The sequence below is a fragment of the Chelonia mydas genome, chromosome 5 (assembly GCF_015237465.2).
Source record: "Chelonia mydas isolate rCheMyd1 chromosome 5, rCheMyd1.pri.v2, whole genome shotgun sequence".
Classification (NCBI taxonomy): Eukaryota; Metazoa; Chordata; order Testudines; family Cheloniidae; genus Chelonia; species Chelonia mydas.
In genome coordinates, this window is record NC_051245.2 from 27,100,537 (window position 1) to 27,125,474 (window position 24,938).

General features: G+C 44.4%; 1 protein-coding gene across 4 annotated transcripts in view; it reads right to left on the minus strand.

Annotated features, from left to right (window-relative positions):
• Positions 1-23,963, minus strand: part of RICTOR (RPTOR independent companion of MTOR complex 2) — a 183,309-nt gene extending 159,346 nt beyond the window's left edge. Inside the window, exons 1-2 of one of the 4 annotated variants that reach the window (XM_043547431.1) lie at positions 23,848-23,963; positions 22,612-22,659 (exon numbers count right to left, since the gene is read on the minus strand). Coding sequence is in view for 2 of the 4 variants with exons in the window: in XM_037902702.2 (XP_037758630.1) it covers positions 22,612-22,659; positions 22,768-22,816 (97 nt within the window). In the remaining 2 variants the exon portion in view is untranslated. Of the gene's footprint in view, positions 1-22,611; positions 22,660-22,767; positions 23,085-23,847 lie in introns of those variants that run through there. The other 3 variants (XM_037902702.2, XM_037902705.2, XM_037902703.2) reach the window with 3 other exon arrangements.
• Between the last annotated feature and the right edge of the window lie 975 nt (positions 23,964-24,938).

The window sequence follows — 24,938 nt, forward strand, 5'->3', positions numbered from 1 at the left end:
GCCTTTTTGAAACTAGCACATGTAAAAAAAACAAACTAAGAAGTACAATGTCCCAACAGCACCTCGACTCACTCATGATTTTGTACATTGAACAAGAATTGGCTTAGTCAGTTAATTACAATGATGTGATTGAGGAATTTAAATCCATAACACCTCATTCTCTAGGACAGGAAGATGAAGAAACCCTTAATCTGTTTTGGTCAATTTGAGTTAGCTCATTATCTGGTTAAAGATAAAGACCATGAAAATTGACTGTATCTTTGTATACGCCTGGTTATCACTACAGCAAACATTTGGTATTTTGTGTCTCATTTTTTAAGTAAAGTTTAGTTTTTAATTTAAAAAATTAAGCTTAAAGAAACTAAAACTTAACTATTCTTATTCATCAAACAAACTAATGTCCTTTATGATTGAGTATTCAATAAATGTTCGCCTTTAAAAAAAATTCCCTGGGTGCACACCCTAATGAAATGCGCTGCGCTAGGAAATCAAATCAAATTGTAAAATACGTCCATGTTAGACAGACTAGCTAACCTCAATAGTTGCAAATTCCATTCTTACTCAGATAAAATTAAAACAGAAAAAACCCAAATCTGTGGTACATATAGACAAGCTTTAAGTCTGACTCCGACTTGCACTTTTCAGCTATTCAAAAATGAACATTAAACCAAAACAGATTCAAAGAGTGTTAACAGAAGGAAAAAGGACTTCTAACGAAATATACAGCTTGAGCCCAATCCTATGAGGTACTGAGCACCCTCAACTCCCATAATGTCACTCAGGACCTTGCAGGGCCCAACCAAAGATTGGAACCCATAATCATATTAGTCATTATAACACTACCAATTACTTCACTCTCTCTGCAATAAGATTATCTTTGTACTTAACATTTAAGGGTTTGTCTATACTGCAATTAAAAACCAGTGTTGGTCCAGGCCAGCTGATTCACGCTCATGGGGCGCAGGCTAAGGGGCTGTTTAATTGTGGTGTAGACGTTTGGGCTCAGACTGGTGCCCAGGCTCTAGGACCCCACAAGGTGGGAGGGTCCCATAGCTCAGGCCCAAGCACAAATGTCTACACTACAATTAAACAGACTCGTAGCCCAAACCCCACAAGCCTGAGTCAGCTAGCACAGGCCAGCTGTCGGTGTCTAACTGTAGCGTACATAGGCACCAACTCTGTGGGTGATCCAGGGCTGGAGCACCAATGGCAGGGGAAATGGTGGCTGCTGAGCACTCACTGGCAACCTCCCCCGCTCCCCCATTCCCTCCCAGCACCTCCCGGCGAGCCCCACAGATCAGCCCTTCACCCTCCACGATGAATATAAATAAGTCAAAATACCGAACACAAAACTATCTGATGCACACCTTCCTGCAATCCTGAAGGTTTCAACTGCTCAGTCACTGAGGCCAAACATCAACAAACAGACAGAACTGAAGCGCTGCCAGGTGTCTGGCAAACACTAAAAACTCTCTGGCAGGCAAAGAATTAATTGTATAAAGTTGTATGACAGTTTTATTATTTCTAAGAAATTCGAAATAAAATACACAATATAAACGTTTTCTTTTCTGAACACCATCTTCAGTGACATTATTGGCCCGCTGGGAGAATTTGAGGACTGGCACTGGCCCTAAGGTAAATTGAGTTTGAGACCCCTGCCCTAGATTGTGGTGGACCTACTGTATACTAGCACCACCTCCTCAAGTGCACTCAAAGAAATGGACTGCCCGGGCTCCGATTCATCCTGCTGCAGACAAGACAGGCCTGGTTTTTCCTTGGCTCAACACTTAAGCATCACCAGACACAGGAAGAATTGTGACCGTCAGTCCCATTTCTGCCTACTAAACTTGTCTCCCCCTTCAGAGAAGTAGGAATAACAATCTCCTGCTTTGACAGGAATTGGGACAGAGGGTAAGAGAAGAAAAAACCGATCCAATCTGCACCTTTTCTTCCCCTCTTCCTTCCACTCCAACGGAACTTCAAAACAGTTACCCACAGCATCAAGGAGAAGTAAAGGCTACTATTTCACTGGAGAAAAACAGAAGAAACTGAAGTCCAGGTGACCTGTTTGGAGAAATATCTAACCCTTTATAAAGTATCATTTATACTTTGAAGTCTTGTGTTAATTAGTTCTCTTGGGATAGTCCTTTCTGGCTTACTCCATTTAAGGTTTACTAGCGTTGCTTTCCTGGACCTAATCCTGCAAACCCTTACTCCCATAAATCATTTCTAATAGTAATTTCAATGAGTCTGTCATGAGTAAGGATTAGTTTTGTGACAAGACCCCCCCCCCCCCATCCTGCAAACACTTTTGTATGTGCATAACCCTACAGACAAAAAACAAAACAAAAAACCTGGAGTCGTCCTTGTGGAACCTTAGATACTAACAAATTTATTTGGGCATAAGCTTTTGTGAGCTAAAACCCACTTTATCAGATGCATGGAGTGAAAAACACAGTAAGCAGTACAGGTCTTTTCTTGTGCTGTAATATATATACACTGCTTACTGTATTTTTCACTCCATGCATCTGATGAAGTGGGTTTTAGCCCAGATTTTAACTTTCCAACGTGCTGGGGGGTGCTCACTGCTCGACTGCAACTGCTCAACCCCCTGCTCTGCTGCAGTGGGGGTGCCGTAACCACACAAGGCACATTCAAGTGCTGCCACGGCAGTGCTTTAGCGTTGCCCAATGTAGACTAGCTCTAAGAAAGGGGCGGGCAGTGGGAGGGGGAGAAGAGGAATAAAAAGGAAGACATGGTTTTTTACCTATACCAGAGGCCAAGAAAGCCAGTAGGAGAGACAAAGGGAGTAAAATTCTTGAAAGTTCCTGCAGCAAAGAGAAAAGGACAGGAAGATGCAATAGCAGATAACTGAACTGATGAGGAAACACCAAGTTGCTTGAGGGTATAAATACCAAAGTAAACTGCATCTCACCTCCTGAATAGTCATTTCCTGACAAATACCTTGCACTGAAGCAAATAGAGAACACAAAGTGCTGGGGACGCCCTTTCACCCACTTCCCCTCAGAACAAGGGCCTCCATCCACTGATCTACACCACAGGGCAGAGGCAAACAACTTTTTAAAAATGCTATGCACAACTGTGTAACATGTCTATGCATACACAGTTAAGAATTAGATTCTTTGCACTTCTGTCTACTTTGGTAATGATGGGTGAATGAATGGCTGGATTCTGCCTTTTCTTGTTAATATTTTTTCTAATTATTAAAGTTATATTTGTTTTCAAAATATGAAAGCTAGGGTTTATTAAGCAGACAGTCATATCAGTGTTAAAAAAAATCAGTTTCATCAATACATTTGAAATCTAGCCAAAAGCACAAAGTTATACATACTGTATCATGGAAATATTAGCAATATTATAGAATCATTGAAACGTAGGACTGAAATGGCCCTTGACAGGTCATCTAGTCCAGTCCCCTCCATCGGGGAAGGACTATGTATTATATCAGTGGTTCTCAACCAGGCATCAGAGGCCCCCTAGGGGGCCGCAAGCAGATTTCAGGGGGTCTGAAATTAGACTCATTAGGGCTCAGGGCAGAAAGCTGAACCCACGCCACCCTGAGCCCTGTCAAGCAGGGATGAAGTCCAAGGCTGAGAAGCTTAGCTTCGCGGGGCCCACTGGGACATGGGGCCACGGGGAACTGCCCTACTTGCTACCCCCTAACACCAGCCCTGGCTTTTATATGCAGAAAAACAGTTGTTGTGCCACAGATGGGCCCATGAGTTTTTATATCATGTTCAGATATAACAGAAAGAAAGGGCCTCAAAGAAAAAGGGTGAGAACCCCCGATCTACACCATCCCTGACAGATGTTTATTTAACCTGTTCTTAAAAACCTCCAATGACAGCAATTCCAAAACCTCCCTAAGTAATTTGTTCCAGCACCTAACTAACCTTACAGTTAGGTTTCAGAGCAACAGCCGTGTTAGTCTGTATTTGCAGTTAGGGAGTTTTTTCCAATGTCTAACTTAAATCTCTGTTGCTGCAATTTAAGCCCATTACTTCTTGTCTTGTCCTCAGTGGTTACGGAGAGCAATTTATCACCTTCCTCTTTATAACCACCTTTTACGTATTGAAGACTGGTTTATCCCTCTCAGTCCTCTCTTCTCCAAACTAAACAAACCCATTAAAAAAAAAAAAAACACAACAAAAAACCACATACCACGTTCCTCCTACACCATGTTTTCAAGATGCTTCATCATTTTTGTTGCTCTCCTTGGACTTTCTCCAAATCTCTCTCTAAGTGCAGTGCCCAGAACTGGACACAATACTCCAGCTGAGGCCTTATCAGTGCTGAATAGAGTGGAAGAATTACATTTTTTGCATCTTGCTTACAACACTCCTGTTAATACATCCCAGAATGAGTACTGCTTTTTTGCAACAGTATTACATTGTTGACTCATATTTCATTTGTGATCCACTACAACTCTCATATCCTCCTCTGCAGTACTCCTTCCTACGCAATCATTTCCCAATATATTTCACGTTACCGTACAATATCAAGGTAAATGTCATAGTTAAGCTGAATCTATGCCCGGATTCTCAAAGTGCATGCATAGAGCATTCCAGGGCCTGGCACCCCTGCTATCAGCAACCTTGTCAATAGGTCCTCCTCCTATATGCTGCTCAAAGTCACAGATAGCCACAAGTAATAACTTCCCCTTCGAGCTCATAAGTGTTGGGCAAAACACAATATGCAGAGATAATACAGTGGAGATATTTCTACCATCAAGCTAGGAGAGACATCTTCACTTGCCTTTCAACCTATCAAATGGGCTCTCCATATACAAAACTAAAGCTATCTGTAGTTAAATAGTTCTTACTCCCATTAAGACTTCTAGTATATGGTTTCATAAATAAGGAAAGCAGAGAGTAGCCCGGATTACCCAGCAGAGTTGATCCATGCACCCCATTAATGTCTAAAGTACTATTGGGCAAAAAAAGTTCCTTGTTGCAATCTTGCAAACAGTTGAATATCTTGGCATCATGGACTTTTCCTGACCAAGCAACATTAATCTTGGCAAACCTGTGACTGTGATCCACCAAGAACAGAAGAATTATAATGAAGCACCCTTTTTACCTGATAAACTGAGGCTTTGGCATGGGACAATACCACGAATTTAGCACATAGGTCACTTCAATAGCCCCAGCACAACTAGGAAACCCTAATTTTAATTTCCAACAGTCATCTCCTCCATGCTTCCTTCCATGATCACATGATGCAGCAGCACATACTGAAAAATTTTACCGTACCTTCATAAATCAAACTGTGGATTTCCCAGTGATGAACTTGCCCCCAGTGGCAACTGCAGAGTTCCAAAGGGTAGTTGCCACTAACTTCTCCACACTGAGGGGCGCTTTCATCTGAGTATTCTGGGGTTGCTCAGCCCAGGACTCCAGGAAAGCACTTTCCTCATCCTAAAGGCCTGATGATACTTCTAGTCATCTGAAGTCTGCAAAACTATCCAGTCCCACCATTCCACATTTGCTGGCGTGGCACAGGAGAGGTTCTCCAACAAATACATATATCACAGAAAAACATCCACGTGGATGCCATCTGTGAGTCCACAAGGAATTCTAACAACTCCTACCACCTCTGTGCTGTTGCCACTGATGCCTTGCAGCAGGTGCTCTTATATAGTAGGATTTATTTTTCAAAGCACAATAGTGGACAAGCACACAACATTCCTCTGTGCCTCCTCCAGACAGCATGCTGGAAATGGTGTGGATGCCAGTCCACCAAGTGACCTCTGGGACACAATTCTGCCAGCTTCCTGAAGATCTCACCATCTACCATAAAAGTTATCCAGAACTGTCATGAGCGAAGAAGCAGCAAATGCAATACTTACCCACACTGCAGGGCACTGCAATTGATGCAGCACAGTGCTGTATGGACACATGGATTGAAATGTAACCTGTCTTGTACTGCTGCAAATGCAAACAGTGTGAACACAGTTTAGTTACGCAGATATAAGCTAAGTAAAATAGCATACTTTTCAGCATTTTTAAGTTGAGAGTGTCCCTTTAATGTTAATTCAGTCTTGCTGTCCATGTATTTTGGTTCATGTTTCCCTTTAAATGTGTAGATTAATATATTTTATACTGTTATAGGTCTACAATAAGACCATACAAGATGTATAACGTAGACAAGTTATTATGGGAAATGCTGTAATTCCCTTTGTTTTCCATTCTCCCCAAATATTAATTTTGGGGTATCTTTGCGTGTAGTCAGTGCATGGAGAGACGGTATGAATGTGCATGCATATGTTTTCTCAAAAAGAAAAGGAGTACTTGTGGCACCTTAGAGACTAACCAATTTATTTGAGCATAAGCTTTCGTGAGCTACAGCTCACTTCATCGGATGCATACTGTGGAAAGTGTAAAAGATCTTTTTATACACACAAAGCATGAAAAAATACCTCCCCCACCCCACTCTTTTGCTGGTAATAGCTTATCTAAAGTGATCACTCTCCTTACAATGTGTATGATAACCTGGATTTGTGCTGGAAATGGCCCAACTTGATTTTCTCCCCCCCCACACATTAGTCTCTAAGGTGCCACAAGTACTCCTTTTCTTTTTGCGAATACAGACTAACACGGCTGTTACTCTGAAACCTGTCATATGTTTTCTGCAATTTAGAAGAGTCTGTGATGAAGAAAGCCTAGGTTGTTTTACTGATTTTTGTTTGCTTGTTTCACTTTTAACTATATGTATTGGGGTGAGAATTGACTGTGAGGAAGGCAAAAAGAAAGGGGAGAAAGGGTTTCCAGTCACGTCTATGCCCATTTTCTTAAATTGTTTTACACACAGGAAAAGAAGTGAGAGCTCCCACAGTCACTTTGTTCTTATTTGTTGTCTCATGTTGCAGATAGAAGACAGCTAGTTTGCGAGGTCATGGGAATTAAGAATTAGCTGGGCAAGAGAGTTGGTAAATAGAAGCATCTTCAAATACACTTTAATTTTATTTATAACCAATAAACAAATGTTGATCTTGGGCCCTAAGCACCACTGAGATAATTAAAAGCACATCACAGATTAGAGTTAGCAGCTTCTGCTCCCCCCAAAACCAGAACATAAGGAAGTTGTCCAGATGTGAAAATCAAAGCCAAACTACTCTAATGGCTGTTGATTGTGAGTGATTCATTGTGCTCCTTTCTTCCCCATAATCTTGAGGAAAGAGATGAGCATACTTCAAAGCCAAAGTACAACAAATTCAGGCCATTACAAAACGTAAATAGGGTGAGAAGAATTATAAGATGATGGTTCCTCAAAGAAAATGTCCTCTTTTATAAGAATGGGGTTCTAGTGCCACTGTTGACTACAGCTGTGGCTAGGGTAGATAAAAATCTAGGCTTTTTTTAAAAAATAATTTAAAAACCCCAATTTTTCAATTTAAATCAGACTTAATTCAATTAAATTTGAAATTGACAACTTATGTTAAGGCTTACATTTTAATCTATTAAAATCATTTAAATAAAAAAATATTATGCAGTACATATTTGCTGACAAGTTTTAAATAAAGTCAAAGCACTGGTGGAAGTCACTGGCTAAAGCCTGGAACAAGAGTTTGTTGGGGTGCTAACCCACATTTTGACACCAGTAGCTTCTTCTGCAGGTGAGCAGAGAATATTTTCTTCATTGTGATTTACTCAACTACTTCAGTTCAATTACTAGTTCATTCAGAGCCGAGAAACCAACGAAACAGTAGGAAAGCTTGTTTTCCTCTTCCAATCTATGAATTAAAAGTAAATGTGTGAGGGTGAGAGCTACTGGCTCAAAAACCTTAAAGGACACGGTGACCAGAAATAATCAGTTCTGTTCACTAACTATAGATAGGTTTCAGAGTAGCAGCCAGTGGGGGTCGGGAAGAAACATGGGGAAATAGTTTCACTTTAACTGGACAGTCTCTACGTAAAAGAATATCACTATAAAAGGTCCCCCCTCCCCCTCCGCTCTCCTGCTGGTAATAGCTCACCTTAAGTGATCACTCTGGTTACAGTGTGTATGGTAACACCCATTGTTTCATGTTCTCTATGTATATAAATCTCCCCACTGTATTTTCCACTGAATGCATCTGATGAAGTGAGCTATAACTCACGAAAGCTTATGCTCAAATAAATTTGTTCGTCTCTAAGGTGCCACAAGTACTCCTTTTCTTTTTGTGAATACAGACTAACACAGCTGCTACTCTGAAACCTATACTTGTCAATGACTTTTTGCGGTGAAACTCAGAAGTTTCACAGCAAAAAACCACCTCCACAAGAGGCGTACAGCTCTTACTGGTGATGCTTTTGCAGCGATGTGCAAGTGAAGACACGTTCTTCCTGTTTACAGAGCTTTTAGTCTCGGCAGGTTATCCCACAGTGCCTAGGTGACCACTCTGGCCAGCAGCTCTGCTGCTCGGTAAACAGACACCCATCCCCCACCCTGTAAAGCCCTGGGAACTTTGAAACTCCCCTTCCGGTTTTCTTTGCAAGTGCTCACTTATCTGGCCAGGTGACAATGCCTGCTCCTCGAAGCAAACGATCCTCTGCTTGGAACAATGCTGAGCTACTGGAGCTGATCAGTGTTTAGAGACAGGAGGCGGCTGTGCAGGACCCCAGGATACCCCGCAATCACCGCCCCCCCTTCCCACAACACCCGTCATCAAAATGGAGAGAGCTGCACTGTGGAATAACTGCCCTCAGTGCGCTGCTGTCATAAGCGATGAAAGTGCTGCAAATGTAAACACTCTCTGATGCCTGTGGAAGTAAGTGAGTACACAAACCAGCGCTCTTCTTTCACGGATTCATCATCATTGTTGAAACTGACAGTGCAAAAACTCTGCAAGTGTAGATATAGCTTAAGAAGCAGCCAATGCAGATCACAGAGCACAGGTGTCATGTGTTGCCAAGTGAAATACATCACATCGTAAGAGAGCTGCCACATTCTCCCCACAAACTCAGTTTCCATTCCTGGTAGATTTAGGTATAGCTCCAAGCAGAGTGCCTTGTTACAGTCTAATCTTGATGTAACTAAGGTATAGGTTACAGCAGCCTATTAATAATTCTAATGGATAAGCCTTGAGGATAGTAGGAAGTGCCTTGGTTTTAGGCTTCTTCTGCAATTTACTTTGGCATCTCTTGTAAAACATGCAAAATTTCAATGTGGTTTTACCCTGAATGTTAAAAAAGAACTCCCACAAGCTGACCACATTGCAGATCATACAATGCAGCTATTGGATTCGAAGCAAGAATTAAAATTCATGGAAGTCCTATGATTTTTGTTATACAGGAGGGTAAGACTAGATGACCACAACGATCCCTTCTGGCCTTAAAAATCTATGGGCTTGATTTGGGTGTTTCAACCATTATCTCCAATTTCAATGCAGGCGCTACTCTACATATAGATCAGCTATCTAGTTTGGAATTTAATCCCTATTGACTTTTATAGTCATCTGAATGGGGTGAGCATTTAATAGTGACCTCCCTTTCCAATCAGGGTTCCATGTAACTCACAAAATGCTATCATCAACTATTAGAAAGGATTCTTGAATTCTCAGACCCCTTCTCACATTCTAGCGGTTTCTTCTGCCTGGAGGCCACCAGGGTTCAAGAATGAGCTCTGACAGGGTGGAGTTGGCAGTGGCCAGGAAGCCCCCTGAAGTCTGCAAGTCAATACAATCATTTTATGCTGAAATACAAAACTATGGTTGAGGTCAACATCTGTTACTTGTTCTTAGCCAGAAACAGAGGAGAAACTGGTCACCCTGAACTCTTTCAGGGGGTACGCAGACTACTTAACATAGTATGCCTCACCCTATTAGTTCCTTCAAGTTGAATGCAACGGGAATGTAACATTAGTGATGACTCAGGCCCATTAGCCCTGACTTGCACCATTCTGAGTAAGCAGTGTAGCACAAATAGCCAAAGCCTGTTTACTTTAGGTCCTGTCCACTCTCCAACTTTTAACTTTGATTTTGTAACCAGATAGAGGCATGTTCACCTTAACTAGTTACAAGTAAACACGAACTTGCATCTACACTGCAGCTTTTCTACCATCCCAGCATCCATGTTGCTGTGTAAACATGTTTGTATCAGTGTGTAACTGATAATTTTCCCCCTTAAAACACTCAAAACCTCTGGCAAGTGTTAATTTTACCAGGAAAGAGGTAAGAGGACTAAGGTAAACTCACTGAGGAAGGTGGCTCATTACTGCATCCAGATATAAGAGGAGAGGAGCTAGGATGAGCATTCCTGACGTAGGGAACATAGGACCAACCAATCCTCTGGCTGGATGTAAACTTTATGTTCTTTGTTAACATAAGCCAAAATCCAAAGAGGGTTTTTTTTGACTTACACCATGTGGGGACTTTGGGAGGAGTTGGGTAAAAATCCTGATCATAAAGTACATTACTGTGACTTATTATTTGTTGTGAAGTAGCTCTCAAGAGCCCCAGTCAGATTGGAACCATATTGCATTAGGCAGTGTAAAACCATAATAAAAGAAAATCTCTGCATTTTGGGAATGCTGAGCAGCTCTTGCGTCTCAGCAAGGGACAGTGCCCGGAGGATATGCACAGAAAAGCTACACCAGCTTCACGTGAAGCAATGCACTCTAGAATGTCTTACCATACAGAAAGCTGGGAGGAAAGAAGACCAGCCAAAGTGATGACAGACATGGTTGGGTGCCCTGCTTGCTTTATGAACGCTGGTTCAAAGTTAGTTACTCAAAGACAACCGGGTGCCAGTCTAGGCCTCTTGCAGGGGCAAAGCACAGTTAACTGCCATGTGTTTAACCATATGTTTGAGAGCCATTTTAGCCAAATAATTGTATGTTAAAACTTGTTCTAAACAGGTTGTTACTGATTAAACGTATTATAAATAAGACTACACCTTGGAAATAGAAGTGGATAATGATTAAGAAAAAGAAATCAGATATTTCAGGTTATTTCAAAAGATTTTTAAAAAAATATTTAGCTCTCTCAATGATAAGTGTTTTTTTTAAAAAGATCAAAACAAATATTTTAAATAATTTAAATATCTCTTGTAGCAAATATAGATACATCCTTCAAAATAAAAGAGTGAACCAAAAATATATTTAAAAAATGATATTTTCAATCAGAAGTAAGTTATGTATACACTAAGGCATTGTTTAGTGGGTCATGAGATTAGGAGTTCGGAGTGCTATAACCAGCTGTGCTAACATCTTTCTGGGACGTCCTTGTTGATTTAGCCTCTCTATGCCTTAGTTTTCCTTTTAGTAGATTGGGGGAAAAATACATGCTAGACTTAGTGTGTACAAAAGCAGTAGTTTTCCCAGATGAAGACACATGGTTGGTGATACTAAGGGCTAGTCTACACTAGAATTGATGCAGCTGTACAACTGCATCAGTGGAGCTGCGCTGCTGGTAGTGTAGACGCGCTATGCCGATGGGAGAGAGCTCTCCCATCTGCATAACAAATCCATCTCTGTGAGCCGCGGTAGCTATGTCGTTGGGAGAAGCTCTCCGGCTGACATAACGCTGTATGCACCAGTGCTTAGGTTGGTGTAACTTACACCACAAGAAGGGTGGCTTTTTCACACCCCTGAGTGACATAAGTCATGCAGACATAACTGCTAGTGTGTACAAGCCTTCAGGTAGTGAGCCAGCTGATGTATCTTCTGTCTTATTGCTATTAAGTTTGGGGGACAAAAAGGATCACACTTCTGTGCTTGGAACTTGCCATCATGTTTGGTAGGACTCTGGGCTAGTTTACTGAGTTTGAAATCAAAGCTTGGTTGGTGACGGCCTGTGGTAAGGTGCCCAGCAATTAGACCTGCTCTAAACTTAAAAATTAGATCTACCTAGCTACGTTGCTCAGAGCTGTGAAAAATTTCACATCATGAGCTCTATAGTTAGGTTGACCTGTACAATGGCTAGGTCGACCTAACTATAGAGCTCATGATGGGTGAGTTCAACAGATGAATTCTTCAGTCAATTTAGCTACCACCTCTCAGAGAGGTGGATTAACTACATTGACAGAAAAACTCCTTCCATTGGTTATAAGTATATATGCTATGGTGCTGGAGCTGCAGCAGCAGTACACATGGCCTCAGATGAATTAGCACCTGATTTATAGCATGGCTCTGAAGTGAAAATAGTGCAGATTTTCTGAACAGGTCAGTAATTGAAGGCGGCTGAGTTAGAGGGGGCAAGTCACCCATTCCAGCTGAGGGTGGGACCCAGGCTTTAAAAAATAAATAAAAATAAAAATAGCAGCATTCAGGCTCCCAGGATATAGCTACACTGCATTTTAAAACCCACAGCAGCAAGCCTGATAGCCCTGGTCTACAGACTTAGGATAACACTATGACACTAAAAACAGCTGTGCAGATGTTGTGGCTCAAGCTGGAACTTGGGCTCCGATGCCTGGGGATGGGGGAGGGCTTCAGAGCCTGAGCTGCACTATTTACACAGCTGTTAAACGATAATGTGATCCTGAGTCTGCAGACCCAGGCTCAGCCCTGGTCTACACTACAAACTTTGGTATAACTATGTCCCTCGGGAGTGTGGAAAGTCCACACCCCTGAGCAACACAGATATACCAACCTAACCCCCGGCATAGACAGGAGGCTTCTCTCGTTGACATAGCTACTGCCTCTCGGGGAGGTGGAGTACCTATGTTATCAGGAGAAGTTCTCCCATCGGTGCTGCTGCTGAGCTGTAAGCGTAGACAAGCCCTTAGACTCGCTGCTCCAGGTTATAAAATTGTATAGATGTACCCTCAGTGGCTGGTAAGATGAAAGCAGCTGGGAGACAAAAGCTATGTTTACACAAGGATAAAAAACCCACGGCATGGCTGTGGCTGGCCCAGGTCAGCTTAAAAAAAAAAAAATCAGTGTAGATGTGCAGGCTCAGACTGGAGCATGAGCTCCAGGAACCCTCTACTCTTGCAAGATCCCAGAGCTCAGGCTCCAGTCTGAGCCCAGACATCTACATAGCGATTTTTCGGCCCCCAAGCCCGAGCCCTGCAAGCCCAAGTCAGCTGACCCAGACCAACAGTGACCATGCCTCAGGTCTTTTTATTTGTAACTCCTAAACGAGTTAGCCAGCTGCATAAGGCAAGGATTTCTCTCCTCCCCCTTAACTTGCAGGTACTCTACAAGGAAGAACTCACACTGGGAGGAAAATGGTGTATCATCAGCACCACTGCTAACTCTTCCTCAGCCTGCACATGTGGGGGTCCTAGCCAAACAGGCAGCCTGACCCTGGAGGCTTCTACCCAGGTCCTAGTCTTGACTTGCAGGGAATGCAGCTGCATGTCCCTGCCAAGAAAAATCAGGCAAGGGGAACCACCCAGCATGAGAGATGTCTGTTGGTGGAGTTACTCAGGAAGCAGGTATGAGGGCTAGAGGAGGAAGTGGGTCATCTATGTCGCATCTGGGAGCTACATCAATGGAATGAATACAGAAATGCCCAGGTTGGTGGATGCTAGCCAATTAAAGAAGACTATAGCAGCATCAGAGAAGGAAGGAGAACTACCTGCTCTACTGGAGGGGTTGACTGGCAGCTGGTCATCTTGGGCAGTAGATAGTGTTCCATCCCTCACCCAACACCCCAACCAAGTCAAGAACTGGTATGCTGTACCGGCAACAGGAGGAGAGGATCAGACCCTAATGGGTGAGGAAGAGGAGCCACCTGCCCCTAAGGCTGGGAGACTCACAGCCACCACACCTAAGAGCAGATATAGAGTAATGGTGACCAGGGACTCGCTTCTGAGGAGGACAGAGACATCCATCTGCAGATCTGATGGCCCAGGGTCCTGCCCGCATAGAATCTGCATCTAAGACATCACAGGAAGGTTGCAAAGGCTCAGCTGTCCCACTGACCGCTACCCCACACTGCTCATCCATGGGGGCATTAATGATACTGACAGGTATAATCCTGAGCAGATCTGCAGTGACTCCAAGGCTCTGGAAGCGAAGATGAAGGAGTCAGGGGTGCAGGTGGTATTCTCAGCCATCCTCCTGGACGAAGGTAAGGGCCCCTGCCGGGACACATACATCCTAGAGATGAATGCCTGGTTACGCAGATGGTGTTGATGGGAGGGCTCTGGCTTCCTTGACCATGGGATGTTGTTCCAGGGAAGAGGACTGCTGGGAAGAGATGGAGTCCACCTGACAAAGTGGAAGAGCATCTTTGGTCACCAACTTGCCAATCTAGCAAGGAGGGCTTTAAACTATGGGCTTGTCTACACAAACTGCTGCAACAGCACAGCTGCGCCACAGCAGTGCTTCAATGAAGGCACTAGCTACAATGATGGGAGAGGTTCTCTCATTGGCATAGGTAATCCTTCTCCATGAGAAGCTACTCTATGGGTTAAGACGGTTTAACTGCTTCACTCAGCGTGTGAATTTTTCACACCTCTGAGTGACATAGTTCTACTGACCTGATTTCCTAGTGTAGGCCAGGCCTAAGTAAAAAGGAGGTAGGGTCAAAAGCCCACAGGCAGGTATACCTTTTTTTTTTTTAAAAAAAAAAGGTAATCTTTACAGAAGGCTAGATGTTGGGGGTTGGAGGGAATGGAAAATTACAATACACAATTACAGGAATAAGAGTGAAAATGGTGGGGAAAGTCTGCTCAATTTCTTCGATGTCTATATACAAATGCAAGCAGTATGGAAGAACTGGAAGTATTAGTACATAAGCTAAATTATGAATTATGACACCATTGAGACTTGGTGGGTTAAATCTCATGTCTGGAATTATTGGTAAGAGGGATATAACTTGTTCACGAAGGCAAGGCAAGGGGAAAAAGGGAGGTGGTGTTGCATGGTACATCACACAGGTGCCAACTTCCCAATGTGCCGGGGGGTATTCAACCCCCATCTCTGCCCCAGGCCCCGCCCCCTCCCCCACTGCACCCCTTCCTCCAAGGCCTGCCCCGCCTCTTCCCGCCCCATTCCACCCCTCCCCCAGCACGCCACACCCTAGCTCTTCCCCCTCCCTCCCAAAGCCTCCTGCATGCCATGAAACAGCTGATTGTGAGTGGCAGGAGGGAGGCGCAGATTAGTGGGGCCTGCTAGTGGGCGGCAAACATTGGGGGGGTAGGGTGGGAGCTGATGGGGGCTGCCAGTGGGTTCTGAGCACCCACCATTTTTTCCCCCATGGGTGCTCCAACCCCAGAGCATCCACGGAGTCGGCACTTTTGGTACATCATACTCATGTTCTGAGGTCCAGAAGGGAGAGAGGCAGACCAGGTGAAAGTCTCTGGGTAAAGATAAAAGGGAAAACACACAGATGAAACCATGGTAGCAGTCTATTACAGACCACCAAATCAGGAAGAGGTGGTGGATGAGACATTTTTAGAACAAACAAATATCCAACGCACTTAGCCTGGTAGTAATGGGGGATTAACTACCCACATATCTGTTAGAAAAGTAATACAGCAAAACACAAGATGTCCAATAAGTTCTTGGAATGTATTGGGATACCTTTTTGTTTCAGAAAGTGGAAGAAGTAACCAGGGGGGCAGCCATTTTAGATACCATTATGACAAGAGAGAAATTGGTAGTAAAACTGAGGGTTGAAGGCAATTTGGCCATCAACAATCTAATGAAAGCAATTCTAAGGAAAAGAAGGAGTGAGCAGCAGAACAAGGACAACGGACTTGAAAAAAACCCAGACTTTAACAAACTTAGAACATGTAAGTAAGGTCCCATGGGAAGAAAAACTAAGGGGAAAAGGAGACCATGTGGGGCCAAAAATCAGAAAAGCTAGCAATAAAAAGTTCTATAAATACATTAGGAAAAGGAGAAAGATGAAACAAAGCGTAGGTCCACTACTTAGTAGGAAGGAGAGCTAATAACGGATGACATCCAGAAAGCTGAGGTGTTTAATGCTTATTTTACTTCAGCCTTCACTAAAAAGATCGTGACCAGATATTTAAAAGAAAACAACAAGGGGAAGGACCACAAACCAGAATAAGGAAATTACAGGTTAAAGAATATTTAAATAAGGTAGATGTATCCAAGTCAGCAGGGCCTTATTAAATTCATCCTAGGGTACTTAAACTAACCGCAGCAATATCGGAATCATTACAGATTATATTCCAGAGGATAGGTGAGGTCCCAGATGACTAGAGAAGGGCAAACATAGTACCTATTTTTAGAAAGGTGACAAAGATGACCTGGGAAACTACAGACTAACTTTGATAACTTGTTCCAGGGTCTTCCAGCGTATCAAACAATCTGTTTGTAAGCACCTAGAGGACAACACGATTGTAAGGAATAGCCAGCATGGATCTGTCAAGAACAAGTCATGCCAAACCAACCCAATTTCCTTCTTTGACAAGGTTACTGACCTAGTGGACAGGGGAGTAGGAGTTTCTAGACAGGATATCTTGATTTTAGTAGTGCTCTGACACAGTCCTACATGACAGTCTCGTTAGCAAACTAGAGAAATGTTGTCTAGATGAAATTTCTATAAAGCAGTTGCATAACTGGTTAAAAGACCATACTCAAGGAGTAGTTATCAATGGTTCACTGTACAAATGGGAGGACATATCTAGTGGGGTCCCGGAGAGATCACTCTAGGTCTGGAACTATATATTTTTTTCCATTAATGACTAGGACAATGGAGGGCAAAGTATGCTTACAAAAATCAGCAGATGTCCCCAAATTGAGAGGGACTGCAAAAACTTTGAAGGCCCACGATCAGAATTCAAAATGACCTTGATAAAGTGGAGAACTGGTCTGAAATCAAAAGATGAAATTCAATAAGATAAGTGCAAAGTACTGCACTTAAAAAGGAAAAAATGCACTACTACAAAACTGGAAATAACTGGCTAGACAGTATACTGCTGAAAAAGATCTAGAGGTTATAGTGTATCACAAATTGATTGTAAGCCAACACTGTGATGCAGTTGCAAAAAAGGCTGTCATTCTGCAGTGCATTAACAGGAGTTGCATATCTAAGACACTGAGGTAATTTTCCCCACTCTATTTGGCACTGGGGTAAGGCCTCAGCCGGAGTACTGTATCCAGTGTCCACTTTAGCAAAGATATGGACAAACTGGAGAGAGTCCAGAGGAGAACAACAAATATGATAAAAGGTTTAGCAACCCAATCTATGAGGACAGGTTTAAAAAAAAAAAAATCAAGCATTTGTAGTTTTAAGAAAAGGAGACCGAGGGGACACCTGGTCAGAGTCTTCAAACTTGTTAAGGGCTGTTATAAAGAGAGCAGTGATCAACTGTTCTCCACGTCCTCTGAAGGTAGGACAAGAATTGATCAGCTTAGTTTAGAGGAAGGAACATTCAGGGTAGATATTAGGAAAAACTTTCTAGCTATAAGGACAGTTAATCACTGGGAATAAGCTTCCAAGGGAGGTTGTGGAATTCCCATCATTGAAGGTTTAAGAACAGGTTAGGCAAACACCTGTCAGGACGGTCTAGATACACTTGGTCCTGCCTCATGGGCTGGACTAGATAACCTTTCAAGGTTCCTTCCAGCCCTACATTTCTATGACTCTATGAAGGACCTAGAGAAGAGTCAAATACGGTTGAATTTTTAGTGCAAGAAAACATCTTTGACAAGGAACACAGAATGGTTTTCACAGTGGTCCCACACGAAGCTGCAATCATAGAACTGAAACACCTACAGAAGTAAAAATTGTCAAAGCACAAGGCATTTCCCCCCATTCTATTAATATCAGACATTCAGTTGCACACACAGCCAGAATGCCTCACTGTTCCAATGGCCCAGAATGGGAAGTGGTGGCCTCAGCTCATTGCCAAATAGGATTGCTACCTGACTTGGATCATGTCTCCGAGTCTTACTAGTCAATATGAATGAATCAGTTAAAATTCTATTACTAAAGTTCCCCTGGATATGTTATATTAACTTTTTGCCAGGTTGTTTCACAACATCCTCAGCCAATGGCAACTTTATATTGGTTTTTTTGTAATGCATTTCAAACAAAATTTATACAAGGATTAACAGAGGTGTTAAAATCTAATGTACAGTTCTACTGAAGTCAATTAGATTTTGTATGCTCTCTCTATTAAGTGCATGTACAACATGTGAAACCTGAATGTAAAAAGTCAAAAGGAGTTACTCTTCATATGAAGCAAACATGCAAGTGTTTTACTTTATGCACAAGTAGCCTCACTGACTTCAGCAGTACCAATCATTAATGTGTTTGCAGCATTGGGAACTTAGTGGCTCATTTTATTTACAGAACTCACCCACTTCAGTTTTAAAGACCACCACATTAGCAACAATCTACATTATATTTGTGGTAACCAGTGTTAAAAACAATATACCACAAAACCTCTCTTTTTAATTTTTTATTTTTATTAGACAGGTGCAAAAAAGTATCAGAAACTTTGTTTTTCCAGAACTAAAAAAATAATTGATCTTGGTGACATTTTATTTTGTAAATAATTATGTATGGCCTGAGACATGGTATGTCAAGTTCCAGCCTAAAGGTAAGTAGAATTGCTTATTAATAACTTCTCAAAACAGGGCTCATACCAAAAAGTACCCTTTTTTTAATTACTCTGTAAACCTGGAGCTACTGTTTCTCTAATACAATTAGACATGAAACGGAAAACCTTATAGCTGTTGCTATAATTCCTGAAATATTTTTCTAACCAGTATCCTATTTCCTTATAGTGCGCAGACTATTTTGACATTCAGCTTCCATCACTTCCCCATCACCCTACCTCCTTGTGAACATGCATCTAGTCACAGCATCAACATTAAGATCTTCTGAAGCAAAACACTTATATTACAGGCATCAACTCAGCACAACCAGGTTTATATACAAAATGCAACCCTCATTCTCTTCCACAAATCAAGAACTTTAGATAAGAACATTTTTGCCTTTAAACTTGGGGGGAAATATCAATGCTGCCAGCAGGGCAATTTGTTTTCCAACAGAGTCAGAGAAAAACCCCAAAAAATAGTTAAACGTATACATTAGTCCTCAACAATCATGTTAGCTAGGCAGTGGTTTGTATCTGCCTAGCACATGGCTGATTAATGTTACTCCTGGGGGAATTCTGAGCCACTGCATGTGCACAGAATTTACGTCCCCCGCAGATTTCTTTGCTTCCCTGCACAAAAGTGACTTCCTTGTGCTTCCCTGCCAGAAACCTGCAAGAGCAGTCACACACTACTCCCTAGCTGCCCAGGAACATCATTTCAGGCACCCGGAGCAGCCAGCAGAGAGGTAAATCACAGCAGGGCTGGCGATGCCCCACCCAGTGGTTCCTACCCTGAGCCAGGACCAGCTGCTAGTCCCAGCTGGGCTGGAGGCAGGAGAGGATGAGACTTCCTCTTCCCCTGCAAGACTTATCCCACCCCCAGAAACCTCCCCCAGCTGCAGGAAGCTCAGCATCCTCCCCTGCTTCCCGCCCCCATCACTCCTCAGCTACGGGGGGGGGGCTGTACAGGGAGCTGCTCCCCCATCCACCCAACCCCCCTATATCCAGACCTCCCATTCCCAGACACCCTCACCAAGCCTCCCCCCTGTACAACCAGAACCTCCCTAGCTCTCCTACCCAAACCTTACCCCATTGATCCTCAACCCCTGCATCTAGAGCCCCCTGCGCCCAGAAGCCCTGCCTCTGGATCCCAACCCCTGCACCCAGACCACCCTGCACTCAAACCCTCACCATGATGAGTCCTACGCCCCTGCACCCCCCTGAGCCCCCACACCACTGACCCCCAATTAGCTTCACCCAGACACCCACTCCCCCAGCACCCAGACCCCTCCACTGAGCCCCAGCCACTTCACCTGGAAGCCCCTGCAGAGTCCCATTGCCCCTGCACCTGGAACCCCGACCCCCAACAATCCTCTGTGCATCCAGATCCCCTGCACACCTAGACCCCCCACTGAGCTGCCTGTACACAGATTGTGCCACAGAATCCTCTCACCCCACATCAGGATCCCCCACACTGAGCCCCTCCATACTTGCAGTCTGCCTGTTTGAGCCTGCATGCCCCACATGTGGTGTGCCTGGCACAGAGGGGCAGGGCCCCAGAATGTTTCTGGGGTATGCCCAGGCCTCGTTCTGTTTCAGGGTTGGGTGCAGCCTCACCACTGAGTCCAGGGCACGGGGTGAGGAGGCTGCAGGGTGATCTCCCATCTTCATGCAGCCAGTGGCCTGTGCTCCCCACTACCATGCTGGAGCCTCTGCATTTGTTAATTGAAACTTGCAGAATTTAAAAATATCATGCGCAGAATTTTTAATGTTTTGGCACAACATTTTTATTTTTTTGGCACAGAATGCCTTCAGGAGTATTAATGTGTAGCAAGTGTCTTTATAGTATCGTAATATTTTGCCACAGAAAAGGACGTATGTTTAACGAGAGCCAGTCAGCAAACTTTGAAACAAACTAACACATACAACAATTACGAGATGAAGTGTTTTTTTAAGCTATAACATGGTGACAGGAAGTCCAGAATAAATAGGTCTTAAGTAGGGCTGTCAAACGATAAAAAAAAAATTGCAATTAATCACAAGATTAAAAATATTGTCATGATTAATCACAATTTTAATTGCACCATTTAATAATAATAGAACACCATTTATTTAAATATTTTGGTTGGGGAGGGGGAGTGTGTGTGTATATTTTTGGGTGGCACTGTCTCTTTAAGCAGAGTATTCAGGAGCCTGAACACTTTTTCAACCAGCAGCAGTTGCTATCTGCAGCACTCACTCCTCAGCCAGCAGCAGACAGGTTCCCCCTGTTCCTCGACCCCAGCTCAGCGCAGCACACAGAAAGCAGGCTCCGGGTCTGGAGCAGCTTGGCCAGGGATGGTTCCATGGGGCGCGGGGGGGGGGGGGGGGAGGTAAGAGCAGCAGTGGAGCAAGGCAGCAGGAGGAGGGGCACTCAGGCCCCGGAGGCACGCAGCAGCACCCCTTGAGCACCGCACCATGGTGGGTGATTAATGCTGGTTAAAAAAAACACATGTTAATGTGTTCTGAGCTATTCACATGCAAAACTGCAATTGACAGCCCCAATTATTATTTTTTATTACAAATATTTGCATTTTAAAAAAGAAAAAAAGATCATGCTTCTACTTGAAGATTGCACCAAGGGGCATGAAGACGTTTAGCATAACTGGCATATAATTACCTTGCAACGCCGGCTACAACAGTGCCAAGAGAACACCTGTTCTCACTTTCAGGTGATGATGTAAATGAAAAGCTGGCAACATTATCTCCCATAAATGTACACGAACTTGTCTGTCTTAGCAATTGGCTGAACAAGTAGCAGGACTGAGTGGACTTGTAGGCTCCAATTTTTTATATTGTTTTGTTTTTGAGTACAGTTATGTTAAAAAAAAAAAAAGCTATTTGTAAATTGCATTTTCATGATAAAGAGACTGAACTACAGTACTTCTGAGGTGAACTGAAAAATACTATTTCTTTTATTTTTACATTGCAAATATTTGTAATTAAAATATTACATAAGCACAGTTCACTTTGTGTTCTGTGTTGTAACTGATAACATATTTGAAAATGTAAAAAAATCCCAAAATATTTATAATAAATTTAAATTGGTATTCTATTATTGTTTAACATTGCGATTAAAACTGTGATCAATGATGATTAATTCTTTTAATCTAGTTTGTTTTTCATTCATCACTTGAGTGAACTATAATTGACAGCCTTAGTCTTAAGCACCACAACTGATCCTACAAACCAGGTCCATATGGGAAGAGATGGCTATACGATCTATCACAGCCAAAAATTCATTCATTAGAAAATGCTGAAGCGATTCCAAGCACAATCTGATACACAACACTGCCAAAATGAGGTGGAGCTACACGTTGATTTACGGTGAGATTTGGGCTGGAGGGAGTAACGAGGGAGCCTCTGGAAAGGCAACTGGAGTTTAGAGTGCTGGCTAAATTAATAGAACTGTCCAAACCCCAAAAGGTGTAAACAGCCCCATCTGCAGCCAGCAAACAATGACCCTGAACAAGAGTCTCTCAAAAACAACTCCAGAGGACGTAAAGGTACATTAGATGTAAACGTACATCTACCAATAATCCATCGCCCCCACCCCGCACACGCACGCACACACACGGAGGTGGGGGAGGAGAGCTCTCCATACCTAGCAATACCCCCTCCCCAGACCCCACCCCTTCACTGCAACAGCTGTCCAGACTAAGACCGAAAATAGCATCCCTACGCTCCTGCAGTTTGGTGACACACCGACGCACAAACTGATCCCCTGACTAGAAGTCTAGCCCCCCACGACAGTCCATAATCGCCAGCGGCACCACCCAGGGCAGCGGACGAGCCGCAGCTCCGCTCTCACCTGGGACGCAATCACTCTGGCAAGGCCCCTCCTTCCCACAGAGCAGCCACCTCCCACGGCTTTGGCGGACCCCTGGGACGCACCCAAGCCCCTCGCCCAGGGGAGGGACTGGACATGCCTCCCCCGGCCCAGGCCCCTCTCCCCTGGCCGCGCCTTAGAGGCGGGGTTTCACCCACCTCCCATGGGGCAGGGGTGGGGCTGGACTCCTAGGGCACCAGCGATGCCCCAGCCCGGCCTCCTCAGGGCCCAGCCCACCCCGGCACGGGGCGCCCCCCCGGCCCCGCTTACCTCGGCTGAGATCAAGCGGGACGTTCTCCTCGCCGCTATCATTCCGACCTGTGTGGGGGGGAGAAGCGGAGAGCCCGTTAACCTGGGCGGGGAGGGAGTGATGGGACCGGGGGAGCAGCAGCGGCGCCTCCCGCCGGGCCTAGCCGGGCTCCTTACCTCGGATGCGGAGGTGCCTCAGCGAGCGGGCGCGGAGGTTCACCGCCATGTTTACGGCCCCGCAGTCACAACACCGGAAACCTCGCCCTCTCTCGCGAGGAGACCGAGCCGCCGCCGACGACTCCCGCGGCCCCCACCGGCCTGTCGCGAGGGGGCGCGGGAACGCGCGGCGGCGAGCGCGAGGAGCGGGGCGCTCGGTGGGGCCTGGCGCCAAGGAATGGCTCCGGCGTGCCAGAGGGGAGCTGGCGGAGCTCAGCGAGGCCCCGGCCTGGGCTCCCCCGCCTTTAGAGAGGAGGCCGTCAGGACACCCACACACACACACATCGCCCCGCCCCGGCTCCGGGGCTTTCCCTCGGCACTCTCCAGGGGGCGTTTCCCTCCATTCGCTGCCCCCTTTCCCCACCAGGGCAGGGGGTGTCTCTTCACCCCCTGCACATTCGTATGATTTATGACGTCCACCATGGGGGCAGCCGCCTTCAGGGATGTGGGGGGCCCCTGGCCCCACAGCTTTAGCAGCAGAGTTGGGGGCCTCTTCGTAGCGCCTAGCTCGCTCCCAAACCTTTGTATGCTGTCTGCTCCCCGCCCCCACCGAGTCTTTCACAATACTGCAAAGCCCAGCATTCAAAAATCCCGAGATGTGACTTAAAATTGTGAGGTTTTTTGATATATATAAGGGGGGGGAGGTTTAAGTGCTTCCTGGGGTCATTGTTTACTGGGCACGCTTGAAACACGTGTTCACCCTCCTCTGTAACCATGAGGGCTGGAGGCTTTTTTTCTTTTTCTTTCTTTTTTTAAATTGGGAGCTGGAATTCTCACTGCATTCCAGGAGCTAAGGCTTTAAAAACACCGAATGTCCCCAGACTCGTAACAAAAATCACAACTGGTAAAAGTCAGTGTTGCCGACAAGTCACTAGACCAGATTGCTGCTGTTTGAAATACTTTTGCAGCCTTGTAACAGACTTCCCAGCAGCTTTACCTCTGACCTGCTAAGTGGTGAAAATGAAAGTGTTGATGAAAAGGCCCAAAATGGCAGATTCAAAGAAACATTTTAAAACACTCCAGACTGCCCCGTCAACTTACCCTGTTGTGCTGCCTTCAGTCTAATTCTACACCTTTGTAGAAAATGTGGCAAAATGCCTTCTTTTCCAGGAGAGCTTGCAGTGCTGGAAGCTGACTTCCTACAAAATTGTTTCAGCTAAACAACTAAAGATGGTGGTTGGGTTTGTCATGTGACATTACTTTTTTGACTCCCATCACAAAAACGCCACACCTTCTATACCTCATGCCTGCCCTATTCAGGCAAAAGCCTAAATAAGCAGAAGTGATTTACAACATGTGCTAAAGGTCAGGAAACTCTGCTTCTGAAGGACCACAGATGAAGCAAGTTCTTAGCGGATGGCCCTACACATAAGAACACCAATGTCCTGATATTTCAATCTCCGTTACCTCAAATATCTCAAGTAGGGTTGCCAGTTTTGGTTGGATGTGTTCCTGGAGGTTTCATCACATGACATGAACTTTAATTAAAGATTAATATTTAATTCCTGGAGAGTCCAGGACAATCCTGGAGGGTTGGCAACACTAGTCTCAAGTGCTTTTAATTGCTCAGGTCACTAATGGGAAGAAAGGTGTTTTCTCACACAGCCAGGATAGAAAACCATATGGAGCTGTATAGATCAAGGTGAACACCTTGAATTGCATCTGCAAGCAAATAAGAAGTTAGGATAACAGCTTTGTGCCCTGCAGCTGATACTACTAACTAAGCAGATTACTAGCCATTCTCCTCTCTCTGAAGTCTACCCGGCATCCCTGGGACAACTGGAAGGCTAGAGGTATCCTGAATTCTGAACTTTGGCAAATGATGGCTATACTCCTTCAATATCAGGAGAGTCACTAGCTTGTCCACCATCTCACCATGCTTCCTCTCATCCTAGCCCTTTTTCCCACTAGAAATCAAAAGACCACTGGACCAGGGGGATGAGGTGGACGAGGCTTTCTTCCGGCAACTAACGGAAGTTATTAGATCGCAGGCCCTGTTTCTTATGGGAGACTTCAATCACCCTGATATCTGCTGGGAGAGCAATATAGCAGTGCACAGATAATTCAGGAAGTTTTTTGGAAAGTGTAGGGGACAATTTCCTGGTGCAAGTGCTGGAGGAACCAACTAGGGG